This window comes from Pelodiscus sinensis, chromosome 2 (genome assembly GCF_052426305.1).
Source record: "Pelodiscus sinensis isolate ZL-2025 chromosome 2, ASM5242630v1, whole genome shotgun sequence".
Lineage (NCBI taxonomy): Eukaryota > Metazoa > Chordata > Testudines > Trionychidae > Pelodiscus > Pelodiscus sinensis.
Genome location: NC_143053.1, coordinates 122567521 through 122593654, shown reverse-complemented (window position 1 = coordinate 122593654; position 26134 = coordinate 122567521). Strand labels below are relative to the sequence as shown.

Here is a 26134-nt window from a genome sequence, read left to right as displayed (position 1 = left end):
TACTAAGTTTCCTTTTATGTAGTCATTTTTTTGACACAAAGCCTTTACAGGAATTTTTGAAGATGAGGGATTTGTGCATATTGCAAAAATGTGCATTAGAGTAGATTTTCCTCATATTGGTATAAATTTCTGCAGACCAAGTTCTCATTAATTTTCATCCGTATCCGCATAGAGAGTATTCAATAGGTGAGGAAGGAAAACTGAAATATTTTAGTGATGTATGGTCTAAAATGCATTTCAATTTTAAAAAACAGTATTGCATTTTCAACAGATAAAACATACACATTTGCTGTACAATATACAAATTATGTTGCACTGAACTTTACACATTGATACACTGAGGCAAACTACTTTGAAGAATCAACATCAAAATAACATTTTGTGGCTTATGTTGAATTTAAGCTTAATTGCTGCTATTAGTGTCAGCTCCAAATTTTCCAGCTGGCTTCATTCCTTTAATAAAATTTTCTTTTCAGATTTGATCAAGGTAGGCTGCAGATATACTTTAAAAATCTTGTTCATACATTAATTTGGAAGTTACAGAAATTGGTACTTTAAATCCCAAAATTAGGCAAACTGGACGCACCAATACCTAGAATAAAATTTGGCCTTTTAGAAAAGTTGGTAGCTTAAAAGTTGGTGTATCTTACAACAATCTGTCAAACACAAACAAACAAACAAACAAAAAGTGCACAACCAAGCAAAACAAACCTATCTGTGGCAAATCAAATGTGTTACACTTATCAATGGAGGAAGGAGACTCCTAAAATGAAAACCCAGTGCTCTATGTCTCTATATGTAGATACAGACTTCTAGAGAGTACGGGCCAGTTCATCCAGAAGAAATATTCCCACATACCGGATCCTTACAGAACTCCATAGAGGGCTAGGGAATACTATAGCTCAAAAGAATTCTCCTTGTATTATTCAACCATGACCCTTCCACACAATTACAGAGCAACCTATATAAGGGATCTTATTTGTCTTCTTTGAATGAAAGAAAATTGAATGCAGTGTGAGGATGTAGAGGGATATTTCAAGTAGGGGGTGGGGTGGGAGTGGGAGAAAGTACAAAATGGAGACAAAGCAGCATCCGGAAAACCAGGTAAATTTATATGTAATAAATAAAATATATTTAAATTTTAAAACATGCCATAAGATACATAAGCAACTTTCTCAAAAGATGCCATAAATGCCTTGATTGAAAGTGTTTCCTTTAGTCTGTATCGTCCTGCTCACTGTGTACTTAAAGAAGTCTTTTGGAAGAAAATTACTGTGTTCATTCTTTGCCCCTCCATTCCTGATAGGAAATGAAGAGCACAAGGCAGGAAGTTTAACTGCACAATCTTTGACAATAATTCAGGACTGGATAATAAATTTTTAAATTAGTGGGTATGGACAAAGAAGACTAAAAAGGGCATTTTGAATCCATAGGTGATATATTTAAAATATGAATTTTAGTTGGTGTAATCTTAGCAAGTCTTTAATCTGCTACATCATTGTTGTTGTGGAAGGTAAGTAGCATATGTGTTTCTTTTAAATCAAATGTAGTAAGATTTTCACTGTTAACAAAAACAAATTTGAAGAGAATACAAACTATCGTGGAAATAGATTTAGTCATGTTTCTGTATCATATTCTAATCTTACCATCAGACGGAACATTAAAAAAACAACAACAAATCATATCACTCACAGAATCTAATAACAAGCTAAACTTCATACAGCTTCTTATATTTGTCAGGGGATATAATCTTATTTATCACAGAAAGCCCTTCTAATATCATTCTTTGCTAGAACATAGTGAATCTAAAAAGTGAACCTCCAAGCTGGATGGGTTTTTCTTCTTACCTTTCTCCCCACGTAGTTTTTTTGCTACATGTTACACTATAGGTCAGGGGTTGGCAATAATTTTTGACAGGGGGGTCACGCCAAGATTTTGGAAAGCAGTCGAGGGCCGAACTCTTCCAGGATATTAATGGAGGAGGTGTGGGGTCTGAAATGGAGGCTGGGTGCAGAAGGGAGCCTGGGGTAAGGGATTGGGGTGCAGGGAGAGTGGGATCTGGAAGAGAGTATGGGTGAAGAAGTCAGATGTGACCTAGGGCAGAGGGTTGGGGTGCAGGGTTTTGGTTTGTGACCTAGGGGAGGAGACTGGGGTGCAGGAGTTTGGGTTGTGACCTAGGGTAGGAGGGGATTGTGATCTGGGGCAGGGGATTGCGGTGCTAGATCTGGGAGGGGGTAAGGGTGCAAGAGGGGGGGATGAGGCATACCTGGGAGGTCGACAAATGCCTTTGATGTCGACCGCAGAGCGTCCAGACTACCGCGCTGAGCCGACAAACAGCTGATCGGCTCAGCGCAGTAGCCCTGTAAATTTAAATGAAGCGGCGATTATTTAAATCCTATGCCGGGTAGTCTAATCTACATGCCTCTGTCACCAGAGGCATGTAGTCTAGTCATACTCTGAATGATTAAAAAGCATATACAACGGTTGTATTCTCAATAAATGTGGCGTACTGCCTTTTCCCCTATAAAAGATCTCGTGTGCTTTGTTTAAACATAACAAGCAGCCCAACCAGCCTGCCTGCTTGCAGAGCTAAATGCTTGCAGAGCTTAAAAGGTTTCTCAGCCAGCTAGCCTGCTTACCTGCCTCCCTGCCTGTGCATACCCAGGTTCAAGGGCCATGTACTTATGTGAATGACTGAGCTGGAGGGAAGGGGGGCCTGGTGCTTTGTGTGATGCCTGCTAATCAAACAGGTAGCTTCCATTGGCCAGTTTCTGGCCAGAAACTGGCCAATGGGATTATGCTGGGAGTGGGGGCAGTGCCTGAAGATTTCCCTCCTTCCCCTCTAGGATCACAGTTTTGAAACAGGAATGGCCCCGCAGCCGCTTTTCTGAGCGGTGTGCAGGACAAGCAGAGGAACCTGCCTGGGGGCTTCCTGTTGCATCTGTGGGCTGGATCTGGTGGCTTGGCAGGCTGGATTCAGCCTGTGGGCCGTATTTTGCCCAGGCCTGCTATAGGCCATCCTACAACTATCAAGTTTGCTCTTCAATTATCCATTCACTACCAACATTCACTATTAGTGCAGCAAAGAGTTAAATATTAGGAGGCCTTAATGACAGACATCTTAGAAATCCATATCTCAGTTGAAGGATTGGCTCCTTTTGAATGTCTCTTATTTACACCCATCAGATTGGAAATGTTAACTGATGTTTACCTTTAAAACTAATGAGAGCTCCTAATGCCCAAATTCAAATTATACAATAAAATACTGATGTTAGGTAAACAGACCCATAAGTAACCCACCCACTGCCAGACATGATAGCTACATAATTCAAAGAGAAACAGATAAAAATGCCTGTCCATACCTTGGCCAACATAGCAAGATGCTGGTTCTGAACAATGGCAGTGCGATACGTAGCTAACCCTCCTTCCTCTAGGCTTGGAAACAGGTAGTACAAATGGACACTGCAAAGAAAAAAAGTCAACTGTCTCCACACTGATACATTTATGTGCTGGTCTCTAAGATGTTGACACCTTAAATGAGTAACAAAGTCCCTTCCCCACCACAGAACTTCACCAGAACTATGGTAAAAACTTTTTTTTTAAACAGTATTGTGTAGATAATCATTTTACTATACTATTTAGCATATAAACTGTTAACTACCTGAAGTCACCATTTCTGCAGAATTCAGTGAGGGTTGGGACCTTACAACGGAAGAATGCCGTGGCAAAACATTCAGTAGGAGAAGGCATTCTCTAGGGCGTGGGAAAAGAGCTTGTCTCCAGAGTGGCCAACATGAAATCTGACCCAAGACGTAGGATTTTTAAACATTTTCTTACCAATACTTTTTAAAAAAAATTCACTGAAAAGTTTGGGGAGCTTGTTTTTAAAGGTAAGTCTCTCCCTGAGGCCAATGCAAACCAAACATTGCAACCATGTGTGGAAGAGCCTGATGATTGTGAAAGTGAACTAGCTAGGCAAAAGTGAAATCTACTAGCATATTTTTACCTAAGGTGACACATCTGGAAAACGTAATTAACACCAAAACTTAATTAGGAACAACATAATAGACCTCCAAAAGGAATTTAATAAAGTATTTCATGAGGTAATTAAGGAATTAATTTAAGGAAATTAAGTAAACCATGGATTATAAATTGACTAAAAGTCAGTAAAAGAAGATTGGCATTAAATCGCCCAACCAACATTTTGAAAAGTGACTAGTGATTTTGGCAACCTGCATTACAGGAGACCAATCTCAGAATCATGAGGCAGCAGGATCTTTAGAGAAAGCACGCTCAGCACTCTCTGTAAAATTAATTCTCTTTGAGCTATCCCAAGATGGTCATGCAAAAATTCAAGTGTGGCACACAATAAAACATCTCAAAATAAAACCCTGTATCCTCATTTTCACTACATTATATAATATGCTTTTCACTGCTATTCTGTTGAATTGTATGTATTACCACTGTATGTGACACTATGAAATTTTGCATGTGTTTCTGAAATATACTATAAGTTAGGTAGCCCTCTACAGCTAGCAAGGTAGGGTAATGTGCTTTATGGGGGAGTGATTTCTAAAACATGTTCACACGTGGAACTTCAATTGGTCTGGAGACCCTGTTGATGCATGCTAAAGGATCTCTAGTGCACTCTAATATAGAGTTGCTTCTAACAGCACTATGGTACAGGGCTAATGCTCAAAATTGTAATACACTTTAGTAATCACAACCCCATAAAGCATGATACACTACTGCATAGACAAGCTTTAAATGTACATTGAAATTTGCATAAGTATCCACATATACAGGCTTGTGAGTCTCAGAGAAGTAGCTTTTAAGTAGTACTGCTAAGAATTTGTGTTTCATAACCAAAAACACTTTGCCTCCTCTCTCCCTATAGAAAAGGCCACAGATTACTTCACCCCTAATCCAGAGTAGCTATTGGGTGTCGATGGATGGTGCAATTTTGTTACCCATAACATCATGAGCTCTTATAAAAGCCTCCCATTAAGCATGCTATTTCCCTCTTAAAAATAGATTGACAAGGGTTCTAGAAAAGGATTTAAAATCGTTCACACTGAATGTTAATGTTGAATGATATTGCTGCTTGTCACAAACAACACTTTTCACCACGCTTGCTACCACTTGCACTCAGCTCAGAATGGATAGTTTGAGTTGTTTTGTAATTTTCTAGTATTTACTACTTTCAGAAGACTCTGCTTGGCAAAATTGGGTATGATTTTTGATGAACTATGAATTTTGTTTTGTGTTATTATTTTCAAATGGTTTGTACATGAATGTAAATATATTCTTAAAAGACAAGATGTGCCCCAGAGGACTGAGGTTTAGAAAATAATCCCCCTAAAAAATTCTACACATTCAATACTGCTTGTAAACACTACTCTTCAGATTAGAGGGGAAGAGATCGAGAGAAGCCACGGAAACAAAATGACACATTTTAAAATAATCTCTCTCCTTTTTATAAATTGGTTATAAGCTCTAAAGTATTTGGTCCAAGACAAGTTGATCTCTTACAGTCATGAGCAACTTCAAATAGCATTTGACAGGACAGAGACACTAGCCTTTCATCTTGTAATCTTACCCTTCACAGCGCTAGCATTGTAAGGGGCTTGAAAAAGAAGTACATGCAGAAGCGCAGCTCTTAAAATCATTGCAGGGAAATATACAAACTATCTAAAATTACACATTTCAAAACATAATGCAATTGAATGTTAAGGGAAAAAACATATGAGATTTGATTAATGACAACACAATGTAGAATTTTGTAGAAAAACTGTACACTTACCTTGTTAAAAATTCCACCACGGCATCTCCCAAAAATTCTAAACGTTCATTATGGTTAATCCTGCAAAAGTTTTTAAAGACTTATTGTCAGTAATCCCACTGAATTTTGGTTATTTGCACAGAAAAGATTAATTTTTTTGGTGATTAAGAAGGCACGTTTCCACTGCTTTCCTATTTTGATATTTTCCTCTTGATGGACAGCAATGAACATATGGGTTATCAAACTCAGAACTGATACAACAGGTCTTTGAGTCATCATAGATTATTTATCAGTGTTTAACAGGGAGAAAGGAAGCAGCATTTCTAACTAGTGGTGCATAATGGCATGCTAAGATCAGGCTATTTGTGCTTTGCCATGGGCATCCGGTGATTGGAAGTAAATCACCAATCTTAGCTCTATGCACTATTGGGGAAGTGTCTATGATAAACACAAATGTCTCCTGGGACTGATGACTCTACAATGGATTTGTTGGTGCATTTCCAACTACATGACAGTATAGTTGTGCTTTTATTTTTCACAGTCTCCTTATGTCAAAGACAAGTGACCTGTGCCCCATTTCCTATTATTTCCTTGAGGCTCGTTGAAGACTTAAGAAAACAGAATATTTGAAGGGATTGTCTTCTATCAAACTAATAAGCACTATGTTCCTTCTCTTTTCGAGTTCTTTGCTTCCTTGCTCTCATTTTTTAAATTGCTTCTGAGAGTGCTTTATCGTATTTTTTTTAGTTTCAAAATTCCTTTCTTTCAAGCCCCCTCCCATTAGCAGATTTATTAATAGGTAAGAAACAGAAAGCTAGGCAATAGCAGCTGAGTAAGAAAAGGACCAATTCCAGTACACAATATCTCAAACTGCTGCAAACACTTATCCATGTATGCTTAACTTTTATCACGTCAGGCAGGCAGAGGATGGGGCATAGGGCAGCCCATTTTTAAGAGCTCCCAGAGCACAGGACCCATTGGCCCAGTGGCTAATTTGATGCACATACAATAAAATAAAGCTAGCATTTCTCTGTCTATCATTTGAGTTGTCCAGACAGAAGCATTAGTGATTCTTCAAGTTCTTGGACTGAAGCAGATTTTCTTTAGGGACTCTCTAAAATGCCTTCTTTTCCATATGCATTACCAAGCTGGTGATTGGTTTCTGTGCACTTGCAGATGGATGCTTTGGGCAAATAGCGGCTTTGCAAGTTTTGAGTTACACCATCTTAAAATATCAGAGAGGTAGCCGTGTTAGTCTGAATCTGCAAAAGCAGCGAGGAGTCCTGTGGCACCTTAAAATACTATTTTTATTCAACACTCTTGTTGTGCCTCTTTCAAAAAATCCACTTGGTTTTATTAAAAAAAAAAAAAAAAAAAACCACCAGTATTTTTGTAGTTATTTTCCTCTCTGTGCACATGCACAGGGGTACACATACACCTCCTTCACAGCAGTTAAAAATCATCAGGATGTTCTGTGAAAAGGCTTTTAAGAATCTAGAGCTTAATTTTCATTTCTAGTTAACCTTCTAGGTCCAAGTAAAAACTGATCTGCACACATTAACATCTAAATAAAATGCTGTAAGCAAAGTGTTAGCGGCTTTCTTTACCTGGAAGGAGTAGGATCATCTTGCCCTAGGCGTGACATAATATTAATCAAGGTGTTTATTCCTGCAAAAATAAATAATACTAATAAGTTATTAAAAATCACCACCAATTTCACAGAAGTAATTTCTTCAAACATCATTTTGTATTTACCATGCAAAAATCTTATTCTGCATAAAAAAACCCCCATACAAATAAAAAATGTTATGGGGTCTTTCAGACAGCAGAAACACCACAGATTCAGAGTGAAATTCCAGAGGACTAATGGCTACCTAATAGCAGCGGACAGGAAACTGCTTTTACATGCATGGAGCCAGATATAAAAATCACAGAAAGGTCAGGTTCCAAATGAGACCGACTCCCCCACACTGACACCACCAAATATTGTATGAACACCTGGCAATTTGTATTACTGCATCTGCCTGTACGTATGAGAGAAATAAATTGTGCAGCAGAGTCCACTCATTTGACAACTGCATTGCTTCTGAAATGATCCAGCAAGGATTTCATAGCAGTGTTAATAAGATGTCATCATTTTTTATAAAATATACTTGAGTATACTTACTATATTTTGAAAATATCAATAGATACACTTGTCAAAAATAAAATAAATTACATTATGTGATTTATTATTATTCTTGCTTATTTTGTTTGCTACTTGTTGCTAATTGGCAAAATCTAATAATTCATAATAGATCTCCCAGTCATTTATTCCTATTGCTCAAGAATTAGTACTTTCCACTAAAATTCCCTCATACAGCTAGTCTTCACTGGAATGTTAGCTCAAGGTATAATTCTTGAGTATTGCCCCAATCTGATTCTCATGCACACACAAAAATCTCTAGCTCTGGGTAAGTGGCATCTTAAACTCAAGATTGCTGCCCCTCTGGGGCAGATGGGTAGGAGAGTGAGAGTATGTGTGTGTTAAAACACAACTGCTATTGAAACTCCATATAGTACAGTGGGCATGCAACTATTTTGTGCTACTAACACAATCACTCACTTTGACCACTGAAGTTAGTCAGGTTGGAATAAACTTGAACTAACACTGTAAAGAAGATAAGCCTTAAGAAGAATATAGGCTGACCAAGCATCAGTTAGGCAGTTTTTCCTGGAGGCTAAGGATGGCGAGCAAGAAAACAATAATGGTGTAACTGCGCACCTTTTTTCCTCATGTGCATGTGATGGACTTTTCGGTCTCCATACTTGGGCTGTCGAATCCCACAGTTGGACAAGGAATTTCTTGCATGGTCTGGATTCATTCCAAAATTTAAGTGATGGCTTGGATGAGTCATGGCAAGCTAAAATGCAGCATGTGCAAGACAAAAACTGGATTTATTTTTGTAAACACTATAAGCAATGTTAGACTGGTAGCTGCTAACAACAGCTATTTCACAGTTTGAAGACATGCTATGGTGTGCTGTTGGCAATTAGTAACTCTGGTTCAAGCAATTAAAATGTAGGATGTACTACTTCAGATAAGTCAAGAAACACATCAGTTATACCTTACCATCACTTAAGCTAATTAACTTTCAAAAGCTTTAAACAAAATAAATCAGTTTTTGAAGGAAAAAAAATCTGGATTGTCAATTTCCCCTAAAATATTGTGCTTGCTAATTTGGCAAAGTTAAATAATATGAAGATTTGTTTAGTACAAAAACATGAAATCTAATAATATTACCTCATAAATATATCTTTACAGTGCAATACCACTTCAAGCATTTGTAACTAAATGAAAATATGCAAAGTATCAATAAGGAGCACCTTATCTTTTGTTGGTAAAAGACAGATGATCACATTTTTGCCCACTAAAAGCCAGACTCTACAACTGTTGCTCTCAAAGATTAGACCCATATTTTCATTGCCTTCGCTAGGACCCCTGTCAGAGCACTGTACGAGTGAAGGTGAATAGGAGTGGCAGACTTGAGAGTTATATTTAGCTTGCATTGTAAGAGCTACCAGGCACTTGCATCTCTGCTGCTATCACTTTATAAATGGCAGAAGTGGGAGGTGTCAATAGCAATTAATACAGCTTAGGCCCCACTACTGCACAGATAAGTGTGAGAATTGTTAGCAGTCCCACTGAGTTAAATTAGACAACTTACATGCAGAAAGTTATTCATGAAATATTTGTAAGATTGGGGCCTTCGATGCTAAACAAAAAGCTTCTGAAGGCTCCTTTGCCCTCATCATTCAAACAAGGCTTATTTTAAACTATTGTCAGGGCAAACTGTTCCTTCAACTTATAACATTTTCCTCCAAATCCTTGTTAAATACTTAAGCAGTACTAACTACAGCTTATCAAACCTACACCTGTACAACTCTTATTTTTCTAAAATAGAGTACACTTAGGCTATGTCTACACTACGCTGAAATGTCAAAAGGTGTCACTTCTTTTGTTCTCACTTTCGAAAGCGGAGCTTTTCCTCAAAAAATGAGGTTTATGCGGCGTTTCGAAAAAAGGGATGGGGTGCCGGAAAAAACTGCATCCAGACTACTTTCACTTTCAAAAGCTGCACTTTCAAAAGCAAGATCGGAAGAAGATATGCAAATTCCAGTAGAATTTGCATATCCTCTTTCGACACTTTAGCGTAGTCTAGATGAGCCCTAAAACTTATTAGAATAGTTAAAATAAAACACACATGAAAGACCCCTTAGTCTCTCTTCACTGTCAGGTCTTTATATGTGTACTGCATGATGAAACCTAGACCATCACTGAGATCTTTATTTGTATATTAGACTTGAACACTTATTTAAACTGTGAAATATAAATCTCACTTGGGTCTGTTTCTCTCTCTCTGTCTTCTGTAACAAATTCTTAGCTATTCAATAAGAATGCAGAAGGAACAAGCATAGATAGTGCCTCCGGGCATTCAGTGTGATTTATGTTGGTCACATTGTCTTATGCTTCCCATATTATTGATAACTTATTTGCTTTTTGCCTCAAGTGTTCTGCCATGCTAGTCAGTAGGTTTTTCTGGCTTTTTTATTTTTTTCAAATCTTCAAACTCTAATATCAAGGATATTGGAGGGAAAACCCCTCTGAAAACGTGCTCATAATTAAGCATAAGACCCATCCCCTCCATTTTACAAACAAATGTCGTTTGTACAAGGAGTATTTAAGAGGATTTTATTAATACATTTGAGAGTATTAATAAGTCTTAATTCATTACATGCACAAAAACAAAGCAAAACATGTAAATTTCAGCATTTAAAACTGAAATGATATAAAATGCCCTTTTTGCACTAAAATAAGATTACACACATCTACTTACTTATTTTTGTCTTTTCATTTGGATCTGCAATAGACAGTTTTTGCTGAGAGAATCCCAGTGTGCAAAAATGCACTTGCACAACTGGTAGACCATGCAACACAGATGTATTAAAACCCCAAAAGTAACACAACTTCTCTCTTTCACTTTGTAACAGTGAACATTTCGACTAAGTCTGAAGAGATTTGTGTGTCCACAGCTTTGAACACAAAGAATCCTTTATGAAAAAATGAACAACAAAACAGTAGAAGGCAAAATTTACAGATACCGCTGCAATATGACACTGGTTGTTCAGAAGTCAGCAAAAGGAAACTGATAAAAAACAAAAATATAATCTTGTATTTGTACATAGTGCTTTTCATCCTGTAGGATTCCATGATGTACCAACCAAAGGCAGTAGGATCCTGATTTTACAGATTCTCACGGGACATAGGAAGTGCAAATAACTAGGTGCATCTCAATATCAGAAATACATCTCATTTCTCCATGGTTAGTAAGTTCACATAAGCCTAACTATCTAAACTAGCTCTCCCTTCCCCTTGCTTCACAGGAGCAGAGCTTGAATCCTGCACAATTCAGATGGCAAAGCAGTATGTAATTGTCTTTGGCATTTCTTACCTGTAGCAAGCATCGATCTTGGAAAGTATAGCCTATCAACTTGTCCAAATGCATCAGACATTGATGATAACGAATATGGTGGGTGAGGACAGGAAGCATCATTGCATGCTAGGAAAGCAATTGTCAGGAGGAACAATATTAATTTACAAAACACACAGAACGCCACTGAATAACAAACATACAAAAAGGTTTAGCTCATTATGACAAAGTTTAGCTTTGTTTTGATTTATATAAGAAATACACTAAAATAATTATAGCCTTACACCCTGCAATGAATACAACCAAATTACAACCTATCCATAATGTATAATTAGCAAGAAAAAAGAAAACTATTGAAATACTTTGTTGGGTGAAACAAAGATTCTCCTGTTGCATATTGCTGAACGTTCAAGGCATACCAAAGTAAAGTCAAGCAATGACAGATCATTAGACTGGCCGTTTGGCATCTCCTACAATATGCAGATCTTGATTAGTACAAAAGGAAAAAAAAGTCTAAAGACCAGGTAAGACCTCTGACATCACTGTAAAATATAATATTTCATAAACTACTAAGAGGAGGAAAGGTCATTTTATACCACTTGACAGTTGAGGTAACCAGCGTTTTATAGGTCACTAAGTACTTTTTTCAATCCCTGGCAGGTAGGAAAACAATGCATTGTAAAGTTACATTCTCTTTGCCACCTTGCTTTCACCAACTTCCCTATGAGAATTCAGTGGCCAATATTGTCAAATGTAATGATGGGCTGAACTCTAGAGTCCTTGAGACACTGAGCACTAGAAAGAGTCAGAAAGCCAGTACAAAGTTGCTATTTGGCCATTTGACAAAAATGCTCTGGGTAAGATTTTCAAAACTGAAATGGGAATTAGATGTCTAAATCCCAGTAGCTTTCAACAAGAGTTGAATTCCTAAGTGTACTTCATGACTTTGAAAAATTTCCCCATTTATGCACTTTTCTAAACATTGGTTCTAGACCAGATATCTGATAACTGAACAACTAGCACTGTTTACACTGTTCTGTTACACCAACATTAAAGTTCTTCTGGAAGAATGAGAAACATAAGATGTATAGTAGCTAAACCATAATGGCTAGGTCTACACTACCCCTTTTTTGTGCAAAAATATGCAAATGAGGTGAAGCGTGGAATATTGCCACACCTCATTTGCATAATTAATTAGGCTCCATTTTTGTGCAAGAGGCTTTTGCGCAAAAAAACCCTCTTGCGCAAGAGCCATTCTTCTGCATTTTTTTCAGGATACCAAGCTGTCTCCTGCAACAGAAAATGTAGAAGTCAATGTGCAGAAACAAGACTTTTTGCTTGTCTGGAAGGTGGGGGTGAGAACTGACTGTTACACTGACAGTGCAAACTGAAACTAAAACCAGGGTCTGCTTTGTTCTGACCCAAGTGAAGCCCAGAAGCTGGGGGAGGGAAGCAGGAAGGGGGAGAGAGAGAAAAAGAAAGGAAGGAAGATCCTGTAGCCATGGCTACACTTACGGGGCCACTGGGACCTTTTGAGGAGACTATAGAGCAATGAAACGTGTATTATGGCCATTTGAGCTTTTTGTTATTGCAAATGACATTAAGGTGCCAATATTCTTAAGTGTTGTAGGGGCTAAGACCTACTCTCTGCTACGCAGTATACTGCACCCTGTTAAGCCAGAGACCAAATCTTACAGAGACACTGTGGAAATCCTGGGGTCACATTTTGCTCCAAAACCAATGGTAATTGCCGAAAAGTATAAGTTCCACATAAGAGACTAAAAAGAAAGTGAAACAGTTGTATAATTTGTAGCAACTATGAAAAAGCTTGTGGAACACTATGAATTTAAGGAGATGTTAAATGATGCCAAATATGACAAGTTTAGTATGTGTCCTGCACAGTGAAGCTATATGGAAGCTATTAAGCACAGTGAAGCTATTAACAGGGGCACAGCTCACCTTACAGAAGGCCACTGATATTGCGGTCTCCATGCAACTGGCCGTACGGGAGGTACAATACCTCAGTGTACCCCCTAGGGTGCCTAAAGTGCTCCAAAAACTTACCCACAAAACAGTGGGGAGCCAGAAATGTTGCCACTGTGGTATGCTGGGTCACCAGGCATCAGAATGCTGGTGTAAGGACCTAGTGTGTGGACAGTGCGGAAAAAAGGGACATATTGAACGTGCCTGCAAAACCAAAGAAAGAGAGGTCTGCAGTCTGGCGAACCAAAAAGGAAAATCTACATATCATTGAGCAGACTCAAGATGGTCAAAGTGACACCCTGTGCGAAGAAGTAGTGCCACACTACGTTTTGTCTTTGGCAGTGGGCTCACATGAATACTGGGTAACCCCATTGTTGGACGGCAAACCTGTATACGTGGAACTGGACACTGGTGCTGCAGTTTCACTGGTCTCAGAGAACGTGTATAGGGAAAAGCTAAAGGCAAGAAATACTGTTCTGAAGACACATGTGGGAGAAGCAGTACCCTGTTCTGGGCACTGCTGATGTTAAGGTGGAACTCAATGGCAGACTGCTGAATTGCCAGTTTGTGGTAAAAGGCCATTATGCAGCCTTCATGGGTAAATCATAGCATAGGAAGAGCCAGCTGAACTGGGCAAAAGTGCAGTAGATGACTAAAGAAGAAACAGTTCTGACCGATGTATTAAAAAACACGTGCTGCTGTTTTTGGAGAGTATCTGGAAGGTATGAGGGGAATCACTGTGAAACTGAACATTAAACCTGGCAGCCAACCAAAATATCTGAAGGCCAGGTCTGTGCCACTGACGAGAAGGCAAGAGCTTGTATTTCATTCCAGGGTGTGAGGAATGCACCTCAGGTGGCATGTCTGTATCCATGGAACTGGACTGAAAAACCATGGCAACATATTCACATTGATTTTGCTGGCTCATTTGAAGGAAGCATGTTCTTGGTGGTGGTAGAAGCCCATTCCAAATAGCCAGAAGTCTCTATAACGCTGTCCACCACTGCTGAGAGTACAATCCAAAAACTTTACAGAATCTTTAGTCATTTTGGTCTGCCAGAACAACTTGTGAGCAACAATAATCAGCAGTTCATCTCTCAGGAGTCTGGAAATTTTATGAAAGCAAATGGGACCCATCACATCACTTCAGAACTATATCACCCCTCCACCAATGGATAAACTGAAAGGTTTGTGCAGACAATGAAACAAGCTATAAAATTAGCTAGAGGCCATTCACTCATGCAAAAGCATCTGGACAACTGCTTTCTATCCTACAGAAACATACCTCAGGGTACAACCAAAATGTCCTGACTTTTCTAATGATGGGATGTCAGCTGCATACTTGCTTTGATCTGCTGAAACCTTCAGAACTATGACAAATTGCGCAACATCAACAGCAAGGTCAAGTCATCAGATGTGCATCCAGAGCAAAAGACCAAACCTTTAGTCCTGGACAGCTGGTTTTGGCTTAGAACTATGCTTCTGGAGCTAAATGGCTCCCTGCCACTGTCATTGTTCAAACAGGACTTGTTTCCCTCATTGTCTGGACTGCATAGGATCTCATGTGGTAGTGGCATGCAGATCAGTCATTGCCAGGTTCTCCCGACCCTCAGGACACAACTCCAGCTGTGTTGTCTGACCTCACCACTACTGATGAACTACTGAGTCAAGAGTCACCTATTCCTGACTCTCCTCCTCCGTCATCGCCTGTGACAAACACAAGCCTCCTTCCTGAGCGGGATGATATGACAGCCTCACCTGTTTGTGCTTCAAGTCCCGACCCCATTGTCAGGCCCGCACCCCTAACACCTTTGAGTGCAACACCAGATGTCCACCATAATCCACCTAGAGAAAGAGGGCCTATTCAACGGCTGGAATTTTTTGTTTAGGTTAACCCATGGTTTCGGGGCAAAACAATCCCTGGGTTAGCCAAAAACTGAGGCAGTCTACCCTCATTCTCTAGTATAGTGTTTGTTTTAGTAAGGGGACGTTCTTATTAAGGGGGGAAGAATATGTTGAGTATTGTGTTGTTGTAGATATAGATCTTGTTGCTGTTACAGTAATTGAGTTAGGTCATTAGTGGTCAGTCCAGCTAGTTTTGGCTGGTTCTGGTTAGTTCTGTGTTATGGAATAAAATGGCAACTTGCAACCACTACAGCTCTCTGTGTTTCAAGCGATTTCTTCCCAAACTCTGTTACTCCAAAGGATACAGCACTGGGAAGTGAAAACATTATTGATGAGTAGAATGAGAATTAAGCGAATTTTTGGATTTAAACTAAAACCTAATTCATTAAAGTAGTTTCTCTCATAAAAATCTTTTTTTTTTGGGGGGGGGGGGGGGGAGGGAGACTACGTGTTCTATAATTGTGCTTCTTGTGCATCTTCATTCTTGACTGCTTTATCAAAATGAAATCATCTCAAGGACCAATGATACATGTCCACCAGTTAACAATTTCTCTGCATTTGTTGCCACTGTGGTAAGCCTGCTAGACAAACAAAATAATGTAATGGGCAATCAGTAGTGCAGACCAGAGTTTTAATACTATTTGTACATAGGAAGCAATTTTTTGGCCCCAGTTTGCAGCACTGATATATCATAGAATCATAGAGCTGGAAGAGACCTCAGAAGGTCATCAAGTCAAGCTCCCAACCTGAGGCAGGACCAATCCCAACTAAATCAACTCAGCCAGGGCTTTGTCAAGCCAAGACTTATAAACCTCTAGGGATGGAGATTCCACCACCTCCCTAGGTAACCCATTCCAGTGCTTCACCACCCTCCTAGGGAAATAGTTTCCCCTAATGTCCAACCTAGTAAACAGCCTCTCTGCATCTTCAGGAAATTTAAGGCTGCTATCAAATCCCCCCTCACTCTTCTCTTCTGCAGACTAAACAAACCCAAATCCCTCAGTCTCTCCTCATACATCATGCGCTCCAGCCCCCTAATCATTTTGGTTGCCCTCTGCTTGACCCTCTCCAATGCGTCCAAATACTTTCTATAGTGGGGGGCGCAGAACTGGACACAATACTCCAGGTGTGGCCTTACCAGAGCCGAATAAATGGGAATAATCACTTCTCTAGATCTGCCGGCAATGCTCCTCCTAATGTAACCTAATATGCCATTAGCCTTCTTGGCTACAAGGGAATACTGTTGACTCATATCCAGCTTCTCATATTCCCAGGTCCTTTTCTGCAGAACTGCTACCTAGCCAGTTGGTCCCCAGCTTGTAACAATGCTTGGGATTCTTCCATCCCAAGTGCAGTACTCTACACTTGTCCTTGTTGAACCTCATCCGATTTCTTTTGGCCCAATCCTCTAATCTGTCTTGGTCACTCTGGACCCTATCACTGCCCTCTAGCATATCCACCTCTCCCCCTATCTTAGTGTCATCCGCAAACTTGTTGAGGGTGCAATCCATCCCCTCATTCAGGTAATTAATAAAGATGTTGAACAAAATTGGTCCTAGAACAGATCCTTGGGATACTCCACTAGAAACTGACCATCAATATGACATTGAGCCTTTGATCACTACCCGTTGGGCCTGACTGTCTAGCCAGATATCTATTCATATTACAGTTCATTTATCTAATCCATACTCCCTTAATTTGCTGGCAACAATATTGTGGGAGACCATACCAAAAGCTTTGCTAAAGTCAAGGTATATCACATCCACTGACTTTCCCATATCTATAGAGCCAGTTACCTCAAAATAGAAGCTAATCAGATTGGTCAGGCATGACTTGCCCTTCATGAATCCATGCTGACTCTTCCTGATCACTTTCCCCTCTTCCAAGTGCCTCAAAATGGATTCCTTGAGGATCCTCTCCACGATTTTTCTGGGGACTGAGGTAAGGCTGACTGGTCTGTAGAACCCTTGATTGACCTTCCCTTTTTTAAAGATGGGCACTACATTTGCTTTTTTCCAATCATCCGGGATCTCTCCCAATCTCTATGACTTTTCAAAGATAACGGCCAAAGGCTCTGCAATGACATTTACCAACTCCCTCAGTACCCTCAGATGCATTAAATCCGGGCCCATGGATTTGTATATGTCTAGCTTTTCTAAATAGTTCCTAACTTGTTCTTTCTCCACCAAGGGCTGCCACCTCCTTCCCCTACTACGTTGTCTAGTGCATTAGTCTGGGAGCTGAACTTGACTGTGAAGACAGAGGCAAAGAACGCATTGAGTACTTCAGCTTTTCCCACATCATCTGTCACTAGGTTACCTCCCTCATCCAGTAAGGGCCCCACTTCCTCTCTGATCACCCTCTTCTTGCTAACATACCTGTAGAAACCTTTCTTGTTACCCTTCACATTCCTTGCTAGCTGCAATTCCAGTTGCGCTTTCACCTTCCTGATAACTCCCCTGCATTCTCGCGCAATATATTTATACTCCTCCCTAGTCATCTAAGTTTCCACTTCTTGTAAGCTTCCTTTTTGTGTTTAAGCTCACCAAGAATTTCTAGGGTAAACCCTAGAACAGAGGTCACCGACCAGTAGATCGTGATCTATTGGTAGATCTTGGAGCCATCACAGGTGATCTTGACTAGTTTGACCAAGAAACTATCATCAAGCTCAGCACTTCAGCTGCCCCTCCCCCTACTGCTGCGCCCCTCCTGCCCTTTGCCTTGGAGTTCCCCTTACCCTCCGGGAGCCTTCTGTTTGCTCAAGACCAGAGCCTGTGCCCCAACCCTCTGCCCCGCCTGGTGAAAGGGAGGGAGAATGGGGGAAGGAGGGACGACAGAGTGAGCTGGGGCAGGGCCTTGGAGAAGAGGTACAAAGGAGGGGGGCAAGGTTATTTGGGTTTGAGGTAGATCTTACATTACGTTTAAATTCAAAAAGTAATCTTGTGTTTAAAAAGGTTGGAGACCACTGCCCTAGAAGATTTACCCAGTGTTGCTTGGGCCCTTTACTCAATTTTTGCTTTTCTTCATTTAAATAATTGTTCTGGGGTGGGCTGGGGATGAGGGGTTCAGTGTGCAGGCTACCCTGGGGAAAGAGGACTATATCAAAATTTTAGATTTTATATAGAAGTTCAGCTAGTAAGGAATTGATATATCACAGACGATAAATATGAGGTTCACACAATGTACTTAGACTCTTCTAATTATATTGACAAAGTGCTGTTTTCCAGACACCAACTACTCAATTAATTTGATTATTATTATCTGTCAGATAGGGTGATGGCTATTTAACATTTTTAATTCTTTTTAGATTAACACCATCAACTATTCCCCCAAAAAACAAATAAACAAACAAAATTTAAAAAGCTGCATTAATGGATACTGATGAAATATGGTGTCTTCTGGAACTATACCATTGTAGGCAGCAGAGCCATTACATCATCTTATTAAAGCTATTTTGTGTAAAAAATACTATTTGTACATAATAACTAATAGCAGCGAAGCAGGAGTGCCCTACACCCGCCCAATAATTTTGAATTACTTACAAAACAGACCCATTTAATCAGAACACTTCACTTCTCCTCTCGCCACTTCCAAGTGATTTATTTTGGAAAATGCCAAGAGTAGTGGTATTATAGTTTGTGCAACTATAGTGATTTAAATTTATTAGAGTACTTCAGTGTTATAAAAAGAATTTTGATCTTCTAAACTACAATGGTTTTAAGAATTAAAGCAAACCAATAATTTTAAATCACTCTGCATTAAGTCTGCCTGCAGAATTGATTTACATTCATTTAGTTTGTACTCTAATCTGGCAAAAAGTATATATGAAAAACAGCAATAGCAATCTTTCAGTTTAAAGATGCAAAGTTTAGTCTCCTTGTGACTTCTCAAAGAAATGTAAACAACTGACTAGTCTATTTTATTGTCTTAGATGTACAAAATAAGTGAAATTATGTTTTATGTCCATTACTCTTTGGTCATTTGCTTCAATAATTAAAGAAAACAACAATGCCTAATAAGGCATTATAAAATAAAATTGTAAAATATTTACTAAAGAGATAAACAAATCTATTATCTCTCAATTTTGGAAATATATGAAGTTTATCTTAAAGCACATCAATAAACTTTAGGTAACAAAAGTTAGTACAAACTCTTAAGTTCCTATAGCTATGGGATGACATTCCCATATGTGCTGGTATTCTGTGTCAGACCATATAAATAGTCCTTGAATCAAGAAATCTTAGATGATTTTAAACTTTTTAAATCCAAAAACCACTCAAAAATATTTATTCCCCATTAAGACTTCTCCTTAAACTTTGCCAGGATGAGGTTAGTTGAGAAGATATGCAATACAAGCACGGGATTCTTAACTATACATTTTTCATAGGCACCAGCATAGCTGTACAGTTGCTATTAGACACAATTTGCACCAGCACAGATTAACCTTGTTTCAGCCAGGGGTATGTGCCACCAGTACAAAATTCAAGGTCTCTACCAGTGCTGCAATACCAGTGAGTGTTTGATACAATGTATTAGTAGCAATCCTCCTGTGTAGCTAAAGTCTTAACATTGGAAAATTCAGAGACATCAACCTGCTGTTTATTAACTAACTAGAAGATTTACCCAGTGTTGCTTGGGTCCGTAACTCAATTTTTGCTTTTCTTCATTTAAATGATTGCTCTGGGGTGGGGCTAGGGATGAGAGGTTCAGTGCGCAGGCTACCCTGGGGAGAGAGGACTATCCCAGTTCCCTCTCACCATGGCAGCTTGGGGCCAGGTGAGAAGCATCTTTCCATGGCTGCTGCAGCTTCAGCTGGCACAGCAGGGGGAGGGGCGCATTTCCCCTGGCTGCGGCAGGTCCAGGTTTGGCTGCCCTCTGCGCTCCTCTACTAGATTGAGGAATACAGCAAACTGCATGTTCCCTTCACTCTCTGAAGAAGGGGAACATCTAGCAATGTTCCTGCATGAATTTCTTGAGAGGGGAGGGGACAGCTTCAGCGTCTCCTGCCTTCCCTAATGGGTGATATGGGGAGGAGGGGCAGGGAGAGGCTCGCAGCTGGGGCAGTCCTGGATGGGGATGTCTGCCTGGTGATTTGGTCTCTTTTCTGTATGGTCTTCTGAGAAGCAATCCCATTCCAGGCATATCCCATTTCTTGGCACAACCAAACCTTTACTAGGGATGTTAAAAAATGATGAATTACATAACCGTGTAATAGCTGAAAACCTTAGCGAGTTCTGCAGTATAAAGCTTATCCTACAGAGTGCACAGCACAGCCGGCTCCCCGGGAGCAGGGCTGGCAGCCAGTGCGTGCCAAAAGCCAGGCCCCAGTTGCTGGCCCAACTCCCTGAGAGCTAGTTGCATTGTGCACTCTGCAATATAAGCTTCATAATGTAGAGTCTTGAGCACTGAGGGGCAGCAGCTGGCTCCTCAGAAGCTGGCACATGCTGGTAGCCAGTTTTTAAGCTGGCTCCTGGAGCATTCCCGCTCCCAACAGCTAGCTCTTGAGGAGCAGGACTGGGAACTGGCATGTAACCATTATGGTAACCGATAGAATGGTCATTTTATTACATCCCTAACCTTTATCTTGCTTTATATTACAATATGGGAAAGTTGTATACTGAGTTTGGTGATCCTAGCTCTTACTATTTAGGAGGAGTTCTTGGACAGGCAGACAGACAGACAAAATTTCTCAAATATATAGCAGACAAAGGAAAATGATTTCAAGAGGAATCTCTAAGATTTAATAATCACCTGGCAAACATCAGAACGAATGCCGGTTTTCCAGAATCCTTGGCTGCTCAACTCCACTGTAACTTCTCGTCTCATTGTGTTTTTCTGTCTGATTTTTTGCAGTGCTTCCTGGGAGGAGAGAGAATGATGCAACTGTAAGAAATTCTTTACAACAAATTAATATGCAACCGGGGCATGGAAAACCGTGCTGGGTTATATATTGAGAATGGTTTTGGTGTTTTGGAAAACATGCTTTCAGAGAGCAATTTTTAAATCTAAATCTAGTAATTATCTCCATCCACCCTTTGATAATGATGTAAGCTGAGGTGGTATGGACATTCTCAAGTACGGCAGAGCTAGATGTGGTCAGTGTCCCGGTGTTGCTTGAGTCTTAACCTATATTATTTTTGTATTTCTTCATGTAAATCATTGCTTTGGGGTGGGGCTAGGGATGAGGGTTTCGGTATGCAGGCTGCCCCAGAGACAGAGAGAGCTACCCCAACCCTCTCTCCCTGCAGCACCTTGAAGCCATATGAGAAGCACCTCTCCACAGCTGCTACAGCTGCAGAGGGCAAAGCTGGAGGAAAGGTGCATGTACAGACACACAAACTCTCTCAAATATACAGTAGATAGCTCTTCCTTTGTCCACCGCTGCTGCCCCAATGGGGTTATAGCTGTCCTGGTCCCCCATCCCTGACCACTTGCTGCCTTCCTGTGGTCATTATACAATATAACTGTCCTTGCTAGCAGCTCCCTCTCTTTCCGTTTTATGAGAAACGATCAAATTCCAGGCACATCCCATTGCCCTGGCACAATCAAATGCTTACTTTGCTTTAAGTTATGATAAAAGAATGCTGCATATCAAATTGGTGCTAGCTCTTACTGTTTAAAAGGAGTTCTTGAACAAACAGACTGGCAGACAGACTGATGGACAGAGAAACTCTCTCAAATATACAGTGGACTATGCATATTAGTATATCATCAGTGCCCAATTCAGAAAATTTATACACTTATTTTAAATTCACATGCTAATTATAAGCAGCCAGCCAGCTCCAACTAAATTATCGATTAAGGTCTCAGTGTCACAAAGTGGGAGAACACTACTGCAAGGTTTCTGCTTAAAAACTGTTTTCAATACATCTCCCGTGTGACAGACAATTACTTTAGGAAACCATCATCTTGGAGGATACAATCTAGAAACAAAGGTCTATACACTACAAGAAGAGATAAATATCAAAGGAGAGCTTCATTTTTGCAGCAAAATGTAATCGCCCCCACGCCCTCTCTGCTACAGTTTTAAGAATAACTCATCCATTATTCACTAATAAGAGACATTTTTAATAAAAAGTTCCAGCCTTCCATTTGTTCTCCTTGGCAGATGATGAAAGCTACAGTTAAGATAAAAATCATCCATTTCAGAGGAAAAAGTATTCCTCCTTAAAATTAGAACATACATAACTTTTACTACTATGGTTCTTCCCATTTACAAGAAAAGCTGAAATTTGGGGGCTTATTTAACTATACTGTAAACACAATGTTAATTAAGTCCCATGTTCATGTGACTACATACTATGCTTTGCTTTAATGATGAAATCTGGTCCACTGTCAGATATACCGAAGGCCATTATTGAAGCAGCTTCAGCTGCTACAGAAAAAGCAAATTGGTGATGCTATCAGACTAATACTTCTTGATTAATCCATTTACACTCCACTTTATACACTTGTCCCTCTAGGATGGACCGCCACCTTGTCGTGGCTGAAGCTGCTGCTGCAATAGATGGTCTTTATTAAAAGACCATCATCACACTTGGGGAACAATAGGCGCTTTGGCCTGCGACCGACAGAAGTGGAAGGACTTTGTTGCTGCCCTATGCGTCATTGGCGTAACGGGCAGTAAGTAAGTAAGTAAGTTATACACTTGTGTAAGCTACGTAATTACAGACAGTCAGAAACAAGCACAAAGAACTTCATGCCTACACACAAAGCACACACTAGGGATGTAAGAGTGTAACCATTTAACAGTTAACCGATAAACATGAGCTTATTGGTTTCCATTATATGCTGGCTCCCAGCCTTGCTCTTGGGGAACCGGCTGCTGCCCTCCTCTGCTGGCTCTATATCAGCCTGACATGCACCGACTCTGGCTACTGGTCCTGCTCCTGGGGAGCTGGCTTCTACCCTGCTCTGTGATATAAAGCTTAGACTGCATAGCCTGCAGTGCAACCAGCTCCTTGGGAGCAGGGCTGGCAGATGATGTGCGCTGGGAGCCGGCTTATTAGCCAGCTCCTGGTGTGCATCGGCTCCCAGCTGCCGGCCTCACCAGCAGAGAGCCAGCTGCTGCTCCATGTTGTTGGTTCTGTATCAGAGCCCGCAGCGTGGGCAGGCAGCTGGCTTCCCGGAAGTGGGGCCAACATAAGCCAGCTCCTGCCTGCCTACCACACTCCCAGGGAGCCTGAAGTGTGTAACCACTAAGATTTTTAATAGTTACCCGGTTACATTAGCAACCATTTTTTTACATCGCTAGCACAGACATTTCTTTCCAGCTGCTACCGAGCATATACACTGGATTAATGAGTATAATATCTGAGTGCCCTTTTGCAGTAACATTCAAATGCCACACATCCATTCATACATAGGACTCTTGCAAGTGAGGGGGAGGAAAATTGAGCTACTGTAATGAAACACTGAGTACAGAGCTTTCTGACAAAATGGAAAAGCTGCTTCCTCAAGATTCATATAGTAAATAAGTTCCTTCCTCCTTGATATAAACATGTATGTTAAGTGTGCCACTAAAAATGTCTGGTATACAGGCGAAGAAACAACTTTCAAGGTTTAGTGCAAGATTTAAAGAGGTGGGTGCCTCAAAGGAGGCTTCCTAGTTCATAATGAGATGGCTTGATTTTTTGAAGTGCTGAGCACTTGATATTTCCCACTAAAATCAAGAGGAGCTCCTCAGCAGTCAACTTTTTAGGAAAAAACCAAAACCAAAAACAAACACTGCTAGTACCATATTTCTCACTGAAGACTCTGACTATGCAAAAACTAAAGGTCTCACCTTTAACTCTTTTAGAGGGTTGGGTTTTTTTGGTCACAAAAAACCCCACATAAATCCACAACTAAGGTTTTTTCTTTTTTAAATCACTCTACCTCCAATCATTTCCTTACACCCAGAGGGATCTCACTTGAATTTTTCAATAAAATACAACTTTGAACTAAGCGTAAATCGTGGAAATGTAAGATTATAAGCAGCTGACAAGAGTAGCCAAGAATGGAAAGCCTCTATCAACATTAAGCACTGCCTTCGCTAATGCCAAATGCTGTAAGAAGCTCAACATCGTATGGCAGTATCTGTAACTAGGTAAAAGGTAGTGCAGGAAAATGTCTCTCCATTAGGAGACAAAGAATAAAAAGTAATATCAACTCAACATGATGAGAAGAAAATCATCTTGAGAATGACAATAACAGAGACGCTATTTTCCTTTTTTCTTTAGAAATGCAGTAACACTGACCCCCTCCTCTTTCTGACTAATACTATGTGCTCAATCAATGGATATGGAAGAAGGTCCAGCATACCTCTCTCTGGGATAATTTCTGTTTATCAGCCTGTTTGACTTTGGGACTGTTAGCCAGCAGATGGCGTAGCTTCACATAGCTCTTCCATAGCTTTTGGTACCTGCAGGAAAGAACAGGGAGGGGAAGAGGGGAAATTCCATCTTTGGTAAGTATAGGTTGAACCTCTCTACCCCAGCACTCTGGTCCAGCAGCGTCTGTGGTTGGGCATGAGTTTAGTTAGTCAGATGCCCACTTATCATGGGTGTGGCCAAACTTCCCACTTTCCCATAAAGTTTGTTTATAGCCACTCGTCCTGGCTCTCAGTGTTCTGTGCTGCTATTTAGCTCTAATTTACCCCTAAATGTCTTTTAAGAGCCCAGTAAGCAGGGAAAGTGTTGGGAATGCTGTTGGACAATATTGACCTCCCATGATTCAGCAACCTCTCTGGTTTGGCACCGGTCAGGTCCCAAGGATGCTAGACTAGAGAGGTTCAACCTGTGCCAGAAGTACACAACATGAGTGCTTCACTGCTTGACCTTATGAACCGATTTGCTTTCAGTAACAACGTGGCAAGCAAGCCTTACTACAGGTCCATACTAACATGGCTACCCTTCTGAGACTGATCCTTAAAACTTTACTCTAAAAAGGTATCTCTGATGGGCACATTTCAGTGAGGAGGGTATTATGTAGGCATGAGTCAAAACCTTTTTTTGATTCATATGAAAGACTTATCTTCTTGATATGCAGCCTATATAATCTATAACAAGACTAAATGCAGACCTTATATAGTAAAAAAAGAGAAAAGTTTCATTCAAAGCAGAACATAAAACTGCCCAATTTATGCAAGGTATTTAAAAAAAATCATAGCAGAAGCAAACTCTGATACAAAACACAAAAGCAAAATACTTTTACAATGAAGCAAAGGAGCAATCGAAGTTTTTGATTTTGTGATCTATTTTCTTCTATGTTACGTCTCCACAAATAGAACCAGTTTAGATAAGTGATTTTGCTGCAAAGTTTCCACATAACTGACATGCCATCAAATAGAGCTGCAGCTATTTTACTGTTTCAGAATCCTCATAGCTCTAGCACATACCCCACTCCATTCCTTGTTATGAACAGATCCCTGTAAACTATCTCACTCCATCATTACCTAGTGCATCTCCTCATCCCTAGAGGCTTCAGGGTCTACTTGGTCTATAAAACAAACTGGAAACTGAGAATCTATAAGCTATTTCTACACTATTTTCTTTTTATTTCAATACAGAATTCCAGCATCTGAACATTTTTCAAAACGGATACTACATTTATCTGCTTAAAGTTAAAAAAAAAGAAAAAACCCTGAACATCCTAAAGAGATCTTTTTGTGTTTTTGTTTTGTTTGTTTTTAAATGCCAACAGAAGAATGACAGAGACTCCATGAAAGTCTACTAGGGATTTTGCCATTGCTCTGATTTTGCATGGAAGGCACTCCATGATACTACAGAGATGAGCAGGAGAATAAGAAAATGATGATGATTAAAAACAACAACATCGATTTATAGTTGGTTTCAGTGAGCAATATAAAAAACTTGAACAAGAAAAAAGCCACACTAAATGGAATACGTATTTCACACACACAGCAATAGAGCCTGGATTTATGAAATCGACTTAGTTTCTGTCTATACTCCAAGCTAGGGGTCTGATTCTCCTGCTCATGCACACTCTCATC

At 40.0% G+C, this 26134-nt stretch overlaps 1 protein-coding gene across 2 annotated transcripts in view; it reads right to left on the bottom strand.

The window, feature by feature from the left end:
* Positions 1-26134, bottom strand: part of DROSHA (drosha ribonuclease III) — a 99790-nt gene that overhangs the window by 32557 nt on the left and 41099 nt on the right. For both annotated transcript variants that reach the window (XR_012901729.2, XM_006114260.5), the window contains exons 15-21: positions 24445-24544; positions 20893-21000; positions 11275-11382; positions 8547-8685; positions 7390-7450; positions 5804-5863; positions 3363-3462 (exon numbers count right to left, since the gene is read on the bottom strand). Coding sequence is in view for 1 of the 2 variants with exons in the window: in XM_006114260.5 (XP_006114322.2) it covers positions 3363-3462; positions 5804-5863; positions 7390-7450; positions 8547-8685; positions 11275-11382; positions 20893-21000; positions 24445-24544 (676 nt within the window). In the remaining variant the exon portion in view is untranslated. The remainder of the gene's footprint in view (positions 1-3362; positions 3463-5803; positions 5864-7389; positions 7451-8546; positions 8686-11274; positions 11383-20892; positions 21001-24444; positions 24545-26134) is intronic.